Source organism: Balaenoptera physalus, assembly GCF_965194825.1.
Source record: "Balaenoptera physalus genome assembly, chromosome: 10".
NCBI lineage: Eukaryota > Metazoa > Chordata > Mammalia > Artiodactyla > Balaenopteridae > Balaenoptera > Balaenoptera physalus.
This window is the reverse complement of record NC_138889.1, coordinates 67,957,498-67,966,952: the sequence shown is the minus strand read 5'-3', so window position 1 is coordinate 67,966,952 and position 9,455 is coordinate 67,957,498. Positions and strand designations below refer to the sequence as shown.

General features: G+C 44.0%; 1 protein-coding gene across 1 annotated transcript in view; it reads left to right on the top strand.

Annotated features, from left to right (window-relative positions):
• Nucleotides 1–6,032: 6,032 nt before the first annotated feature.
• The window catches only part of SBF2 (SET binding factor 2), a 456,507-nt gene continuing 453,084 nt past the window's right edge, over nucleotides 6,033–9,455 (top strand). Inside the window, exon 1 of the mRNA XM_082476788.1 lies at nucleotides 6,033–6,260. Within this exon, the coding sequence (XP_082332914.1) occupies nucleotides 6,206–6,260 (55 nt within the window). The 5' untranslated portion in view covers nucleotides 6,033–6,205. The remainder of the gene's footprint in view (nucleotides 6,261–9,455) is intronic.

The following is a 9,455-nucleotide window of genomic DNA, read 5'->3' as shown; positions in this document are numbered from 1 at the left end:
CTTCTTTTGTGCCCAAGAATTTTCAAAAAATAAACCCCCAAAGCACTGTAATAATTGTGCATATTCTGACATCATATATACAGACATACAAATATGCTGAAGCCTTGTTGTATAATGGTGTCTCAACTTCTTCACATTCCAACTGAATTATTTTTAGGCCCTAAATCCAAGCCTTATTCTTAGTAATGTTCGGAGTTTTAAAAATTTTTTGATGGTGGTTTCTCAGCTAACACTGTGGACACAATCCCTAAAGCCAGTGTGACCACACTCAGGTCATGAAGAAAAGAAGTGAGAAACAATAAATAATATTAATAAGAATAACTAAACTTGAGTAGCTAAGTGCATTGCATAATTATCTCTGATGCCTCTTTTTTCAAACAGGAAATTTTACAGTGCATTTATTGTTCATATGGTTCAAAATGCCTCGGCTAAGCTGAGGGCTTGTTTACCAAGTCCATTTGAAAACAAGTTTCAAGAAGCATCCGGGAGTCATAACACCAAGTGGTTTAGAGAAAGGAGCCAATCAGCTACTTAGATTTAGTCACAGGAAAAAGTAAAGCAGGATACAAAGCTCAGGGCACTTCTTTTTTTTTTTTTTTTTGGAATCTCTGACTTCTCTAAGAAGCTAATAAGACATAGATCCTTTCCAGAAAAATGCACATGTACATAAACCAATTTAAGTATAAAATAAGCATATGATTTCAGGAGATTGACCAAGTAAAGAATGCTGACACAGAATAAAAAACACTTTCTATAGCATTAATTTCTGTCTTGGAGTGGTAGAGGCAGGGAGGGCAGTTAACCTCTCTCTTTCTAGGACATAGAATTTTCCAGAGCATCAGCACAAAGAAAAGTAATGCTTTTGCTCCTCATTTCTGTGCTCTTGCACAAAACATATGGACAGAAATAATCAGTCCTTGTATGTGATAAAGAAGACAAATCTCCCTGAAGCTTAAAGAATATAAGTTGCTATAGGACAGATGAAAGAGAACACAGAGAAGATGGTTAACGTATAGAAGCTTCTTATACTAACAGCTATAACAGAATGTGGTGAAATGACTTCAAGAGAAATTTACTACTGATGGCACAATGAATGGCATTAATAAATGGAGTATAAAAGAGATGATTTGATCATTTGGGGTCATCCCTAGCCAATGAGAATGGTGTTAACGAGAGCAACCATCATGCTACCTGCCTCCAGGTGGGGATACTGTACTATCAGATTAGAACTGTCGGAATGAGGCAATTCTAATGTGTGGGCCTACATGAGTTGAATGTTCATTCATTCCTTCAACAAACATTTACCGAGCATGTGTTATATGCCTAACTCTGTGCTAAATGCTGGGCATACAATAATCAACAATGCAAGCATCATTCTTGCCTTCAATGAGCTTACAGCATGGTAGGGTAACCAAACATAAACAAATCCTCATAGGAATAAATACATGATTACAAACTGTGGTAAGTGTTCTGAAGGAAAAGCAAGATTAGGGGGACCTAATGTTCCAAATATAAGGAAGAGCATAGGCAAATGCTTAGAGATGAGAAAGAGCTTGGTACACTAGGGAAGAAAAAAGGAGGCCAGTGTGGTTGAAATGTATTGAGTGAGGGAGAAGAAAGGCATGAGATGAGATTAAGGAGGTCATCAAGGTTAGAGTAAATAGGACCCTTTGAGATATGATGAAGATTTTGCACTTTATTCATAGCGATTTGGGAAGCTTGACAGGTTTGAAGATGGGAGAGACATGATCTGATACACATTTATTTAAAAGATCATTGTGGCCATTGAATGTGATGACTGGATTAGGGAGGAGCAAGAAGGGGAGCAGTGCAGTGGTGGTGCCCTGGAGCAGGGGTCCCCAACCCCCGGGCCACGGACCAGTACCTGTCCATGGCCTGTTAGGAACCGGGCCACACAGTAGGAGGTGAGCAGCAGGCAAGCGAGCGAACCTTCATCTGTATTTACAGCCACTCTCCATCTCTTGCTTTACTGCCTGAGCTCCACCTCCTGTCAGCATTATCGTGAGTTGTATAATTATTTCCTTATATATTACAGTGTAATAATAATACTAGAAATAAAGTGCACAATAAATATAATGCGCTTGAATCATCCCAAAACCATCCCCCCACCCTCGTCCGTGGAAAAATTCTCTTCCACAAAGCCGGTCCCTGGTGCCAAAAAGGTTGGGGACCGCTGCCCTGGAGAGATTGGAGAGGGCCTAGTCCCATCATAATCTCAATTAATCCACCACACACACACACACACACTCCACTCTAAACTTCACCAACAGAGCTGGCTTCATGGACGTGCACCCTGTTCAGTCACACAGGACCCCATACTTTGTTTAATGCTCTGCTTGTTGCTCTTTTGAAATTCTTAGTAATTTTTGAACAGAGAGGATCCTTTATTTTCATTTTGCTTTGGCCTCTGCACATTACATAGCCAGTCCCACTCACCAGGTAGACATGCAATCTAAGTAAAAACAGTCTGCAACCTCTCACAGCACCTATTTATACTGCTAATGTCAGGGATACTTTACGTGAGTGTCAGGATTCAATTATTCATATAATCACACATGTGAAAGCATCTGTAGGACAATTTCTATTAGCCATCTCTGAAGCCTCCTTCCCGCACCCTAAACAGACACCCAAGGTAGAAACAGTGTGTTTCCTATACAGATTTAATTTGAAGACAGAGTTCATAATCCACTTACTGTCCTGAAGTTTTACCTACAGGGAAGGTCTGGGATCACCAATGAAGCAGGGAAACCAGTTAGGAAGCTCTTGCAATAGTCAAGGTGGAAGGTGATAGTGGCTCAGACTAGTGGGGTGGCAGTGAAGCGGGGAGAGAAGCTTACATATTTGGGAAGTAGGATCAATAGGACTGAGTGAGGAATGTGGGGCTGAGAGAGAGGCAGGTGTCAAGGGTAGCAATCATTCAGTTTCTTACTTGGGCAACTGAGTGGATGGAGATGTGGCAATGGATCAGGGAATTTTCTACCACAACTGCTTAGTCTCCTTTGTTACTTGTTGGTAGAGACTGTTTGAAGAGGCCCCAGCCCTGCCTGCAGATGTTTGGTCAAGTCGAACTCTCATATTGCCTCTTTGAACTGTAGTGGCTAACCACAGGAAGCACTTGAAATGACTGTACAGATCAACCACTTACTCCACGACAGCCAAATGTAGGAGCAGCAGGTTGATAATTCTTGCTTACTAGTAATCAGCTCCTTTTTGACTTCTAAGGCATAAAGGAAAGGCATCTGCTATGTACACACCATCATTGTGTTGCATAGTCTTCCTCTCTCCCTGCCACCCTTCAGTAAAACAAATCTGAGTTTGCTTTACCCCTCACTCTTTGGTGAGAGGTGATGGTGGTTATCTCAGGGGATGGTCTGGCCTTCAGCCAACCTCAGTAATCAGGCTGCCTTGTCAGGGCTTATCAGTTTCAGCAGACTGGCAGCTGTTGGCTGAGAAGCAAAGCACAGTTCCAGTGTATGCTAAATATGTTCACATGTGTATTCAAATACATGATGCCTTTATATACCTATACCTGGGGTATGTCAAAATCCCTATGCTACAAAACACCCATTTGCAAATGGTCTGGCAGCCTACCTATGACCTAACAGGTGAAACATGTCTAAATGCAAACAGCACTTGATTCGAGGCTTGAAAACAGCTAAGCTTTGATTAAAAAAAAATACAAAAAATTTAAACCAACACTTGTGAATGAAATAAAAACACATTTTAAAAGTAAAATGGGACATCCTACCTCATGTCATATATAAAAATCAACTCAAAATGGGTCAATGGCCTAAAACAAGAGTAAACTATGAAACTCTTAGAGGAAAACATAGGAGTAAATCTTCCCTTCCAAGGAGTGATCTTGGATTTGGCAATGGATTGCAATGGAAGCCAGGCAATATGACACCAAAGCACAGGAAACAAAAGAAAAAATAGATAAATTTGACTTCATATGGTATAATACATACAATGGAATATTATTCAGCGATGAAAAAGAATTAAGTACTGATACATGCTACAACATGGATGAACCTCGAAAACATTATACTAAATGAAAGAACCCAGACACAAAAGGTCACATATTGTATGATTGTATTTATATCAAATATCCATACTAGGTAAATCCACAGAGAAAGCAAATTTGTAGTTATCAGAGGCTGGGGGAGGGGAAAATGGGAGTGACTGCTTTACGGGTGTGGGCTTTTCTTTTGGGTGATGAAAATATTTCGGAACAAGATAGACGGGGTAGTTGCACTACATTATGAATGTACTAAATACCACTGAATTGTACACTTTAAAATGGTTCATTTTATGATGTGTAAATTTCACCTTAAAAAAAAGTGAAATGGGGAAGGAACATGATAGCTGCCTTAAAAGTCAGAAAGGCTATCATACAAAGATAGATTTTATTTTTTCTGGGTATTTCCATAGAGCAAAACTGGGGGAAGTTACAGGAAAACTCTGACGTAACAAGGAAGAACTTTCTAACAATAGGGTTGTTAAACAGTGGAATGGGCTAGCTCCCAAGGAAGTTAAATTAGGCTTTACTAAAAGTGATCAAGTTGGATGATGAGCTCTCAGGGAATTTATAGAGAGGATTCTTACCTGAGGTGTGACTGAGGCATTTTAGGTTTAATTGTTTTCAAGATCAATCTGTTATCTTCCCTCCATCTCTGCAACTAGGCTGATTCAGTTTGACCTTGTGCAATTTGCAAATGAACTCCTTGAGTTAAAGTATTCCTTCCTGGGAGTTTCAGTTCTAGCGCAGCCCAACCCTCTCAATCTGTGGGTGAAAAAAGCACCACACAGAAAGAGGAAATGATCAATGAGAGTAAACTTTCAGTAGCTGAGACACCAAATCTCTGAACTCACAGTTCAGAGTTTGAGCAGCTTCCTGCTGGTAGTTGGGGGAAATTGTATGCATTCACTCATTAATCATACTTGTTAAGCACTTAAGACACTTTGCTAAGAGCTCTTATATGTAAATGAAGGGTTAAATCCTCAATTAATAATGAGTAGTGACAAGCAACCAGGAAGATAATCATATTTGCAAATCATGGAGATTCCCACAACTTCAGTCTACCACTTGTAACATATCCTGCTACTAAAACTTCAGGAGATACTAACAGAGGACAAAGCAAGCTCATCTGGATGCCTCACTTGCCAAATTCGGAACGATCAATAAGAGGTGCAGTAAAAAGAAAGCGACCTAGATAATTCCTAGATTGGATGATGAGATCCACTAATTCATTTTAATTGCATTGTTTGAACAGGGAAGTTGGAAGTTCCTGCTCCTGCTGCAAGAGCCCTGGGACCGCTGCAAGGGGCGAAACCCTAGGCGAGAAGGGCTCCCTTGGGAGAGACAAGCCTCCTCCCTCGGATTCTGTTGTTCCGGGCAGTTCAGGAGGATCCCGGGGATGCCGCGTTCTTCGGAGGAATCCAGCCTCCCCAGGCGCTCTGGGGGAAGCCCAGGCCAACCGCCCCCAGCCCACCCAGCACTAAAGCACGGGGCGCCTCTGAGGATTGAGCAAAACCCTCTTCCTCCTCCGCCTACTCGGTGGCATGTTCCTAAAATTCCCATCTGCACAACATAAACAGGAAACGTGCAGCAAAAGCCCTGGCGGTGCAAATTCCATGCTTCCAGTCGAGGGCGGGAGAATCTCGTCTTGGGAAGGGGAGGGGGAGGGGGGAGGAGAAGCAGCAAACTTTCCAGGGGACCCCTCAACCATCCCTGTCTCTTCTTCCCAGACCCAGAAAGAAAGAGTGGAGAAGGCGGAAGGAAGGACACCCTGCTTTAGGAAAAATAGGGGAGTGGGAGGTGGGCCGCGGAGGGGCAGCCAGGCCTCAAAGTGAACCACCCCAAGCGGCTGCGGTGGCGGCGTGTGGTGGCAATACGCCCGGCAGCCCACTCCCCAAACCAGCTGTCCTAGCGGCGCCAAGAGGGTGGGGGTGGGCTCTCCGCCGGGGGGTCAGGTCAACGAGCCAGCGCGGGTGGGGGTGGGGGAGGAGCGGACGCTAAGCGCGGCGCAGGCGCAGAGCGCGCCTCGGTTGTCAAACATGGCTGAAGTGCCGCCGCTGCCGCTACTGCTGCTGCAGGGAAAATGCTGAGCCCTCCCGGACCGGGTGGGCGGCGGCGGCGAAGGCGGCAACGGGCACCCGCTTCCCCGGCGCGGCGGCGGCGGCCATGGCCCGGCTGGCCGACTACTTCATCGTAGTAGGCTACGACCACGAGAAGCCAGGTAAGGGTGTGGGACGGGCACCGCCCCCGGGCCTCCCCGCCCCCGCCCCCCGGCTGCCGTCCAGTGGGCTCCTCGGGGCCGGGCGTCGCGGCCTGGAGGCGGGGAGGGCCGGGCTGGGCCCCGGCTGAGCGGGCGCTCGGCGTCCGGCCTTCTTGGCCCCGCTGAGCCTCGCGGTGGGCGTGAGGGGCCGGCACGAGGGGAGGGGGAGGAGGAGATCGCGTCCTCCGGGCCCGGGGCGGCCCAGCTGGGTCAGCTGGGGCGAGTCTTGGTGCCGCGACCCTCGCTCTGGAGGGGGCTGGGTACCAGGGGCAGCGCCCCGGTGCCGGCAGGATTGGGCCAGGACCGCAGGGCTGGTAGGGCGGGAGCCAACTGTGCTAAGTTTCTCTGGGATAAACTTCTGCCCAGCATCCTGAGTGAGTAGCGAGTGACGCAGGGGGCTGTCCTCTCCGAAAGGAAGTGCTGAGAGTCCTGTGCTCCCTCACCCCTGAGCTGGTGGGGGCCTGTCTAGTCACCGCGCCAGTGGACGCGTGGTACCGAGGAAGGGGAAAGGATCCTTAAACTTCTAAACATTTCTAGGAAATGCTCCTCGTTCTTTCAGAACAAATGTGACGGTTATTTCAGAATGAGTCTGAACACTTCTTTTTTTAACATCTTTATTGGAGTATAATTGCTTTACAGTGTTGTGTTAGTTTCTGCTATACAACAGAGTGAATCAGCTATACGTATACATATATCCCCATATCCCCTCCCTCTTGGGCCTCCCTCCCACCCTCCCTATCCCACCCCCTCTAGGTGGTCACAAAGCCCCGAGCTGATCTCCCTGTGCTACGCAGCAGCTTCCCACTAGCTAGCTGTTTTACATTTGGTAGTGTATGTTTGTTAATGCTACTCTCTCACTTCGTCCCAGCTACGCCCCTCCTCCCCCCCAAGTCCTGAACACTGTCTTTTAGGTAAGGACCGTTAGCAGACCGCTGAAGGTGATCTTGTTTCACATTAATGTGTGTTTTAATTCTTTTCATTTGTCACAAAATTTTCCTCATAAGGAACAATCTGGCAAATGCATTGCATTTTAATTTAATTGAGGGATTTCCACAACTGAAGAGAATTCAGGGTTTATGCACGTTTATTTTTGTATTTGTATTCTTTTGTATTACTGTATAGCTACACATAATGTAATAATAACTTGAGCTGGGGAAGCACGTCCATTTCAGGGTAATTCTGGTCGCACGTTTGCAAGGAATTTTAGATCTCAGCTAGACAGTCCCTTCATTTTTCAGAGGAGATGCTGAGATTGTGTTTTGCTGATGGTTACAGCCATTTGTAGCATCAGAATACCATTGTTCTACCCACTATTGGTGTACTGCCCCTTTCACTATTCCTCTCCTAATAACTTCCTGTAGCGGGGACCTTTTATATTCTTTAGTCCTTCATCACTCTTGACCTGATTGAGGTTAACAAAAGAAGGGCTTGGGCTATATTTAAAGTATTTTCTGGCTCCAAAATTTTATTTTGTTATTTCCTAGTAATTTTGCATAGTCTGCTGTCTCTTTCTTATTACCAAGATTAACAATATGGAGAATCACAGTTTGTTTTTAACATTATTTCATTTTTAGCGACATTGGGGTTTCCCTCCCCCCCCCCACTTCTAAAAGAATTTGAAGCAATCACAAAACTTGCAAGTATGGTACAAAGAACTCTTTACTCCCTGAACCATTTGAGAGGAAGCTGCTGACCTGATGCCCTCCCTTATCACCCAAGAATGCTTTAGTGTGTATTTTCTACAAACAAGGTTATTCCCCTACATAATCACAGTACAATCATCAAAATCAGGAAATTAACACTGGCATAGTATTCCATCTAGTTCTCAGACTGGTTCAAGTTTTGTTGATTATGCCATTAATCTCTTTACTGGCAAAAGGATCCAGTTCAGAATTATGTATTGCATTTATTTGCCACAGGACCATCTCATCAGAGGTGAGGCAAGCTCTTGGATGGCTTTTGAGCTCAGCTGAGGAATCTTACCGATATTCAGGAGTTTGCTGCTTGCGTACTTACTCTCCATCGCGATGAATTTCGTTTTCATTTACTTTCAATACATTTTTGGCCATGTGCTGCATGACTTATTCAATCTGAAACAATTCCTTCATCTTTTGATTTTCATAACCTTGACCCTAACGGAGATTATAGGGTCGTTATTTTGTAGAATACCTCTCATTGGGGATTATCTGTTCTCTTATGATTAGATACATACAGGTTATGTATTTGGGCAGGAATATCACAGAAGTGGTGCTCATTGCATCCTATCTGTTGTACAATTTCAGTTTGTCTATTATTGGTGATTTTCACTTTGATTACTTGATTACTTTGATTATAAGCAATGTCTGCCAGGGTTCTTCACTCTAAAGTTAATATTTAATAGTTAATTAATAAATGGTTTTTGTGAGGACTTCTTTGAAACTATGTGTCTTGTTCCTCATCAAACTTGTATTCCTTTATGCATTTATATCTATGGATACATGGTTTTCTGTTTTTTTGCTGAGTTATATTGTTACTGTTTATTTAGTTCAGATTATTCCTCTTTTGGCCAACGAGAGCCCATTTAAGCTGGCTTCCGTGTCTTTATGACATGTCCCCACCATTCTTTGAGCATGTCTTTACTTTTTGGTATAAGAAGATGTTCTGGGCTTATCTTGTACTGTCCCTCCTTTAGTCCTGGAATCAGCCATTTCTCTAGGGAGACCTGGATCGTTTTAATGGAGAATGGTATTTAGAAGCTAAGATCTCAGTGCTTGTGTGTTTATTGCTGTTGTATTGTTACTGCTCTCAGGCTTTCTTAAAGGACCGAGCCGGGGAATATATGTATGTGTACACACACACATATTTATGTCTATATTTATTTGTTTATCCATATGTATTGAAAACTGTGAGTTCCCACCAGTACCACTGATTTCTCTCCAACACTCCAGGGTCCAGTCTAGTTTTTTCCTTTTTTATATTTGTAATATTCTTCTCTGACAGTGAGAAATCTGGCTTCCGTTATCCTTAATATATTTACTTATTTGTTCAGTCTCCCTGTATTTAACCAATCTTTCATCTTTGTTACCACCCTCTCCTCTCCTGGATGCCTTCTTCTCTCTGCTGGGCTCAGATTCTTCATTCTGTCTCTCCCAGCCCCCTGTCCCTGTCAGGACCTAA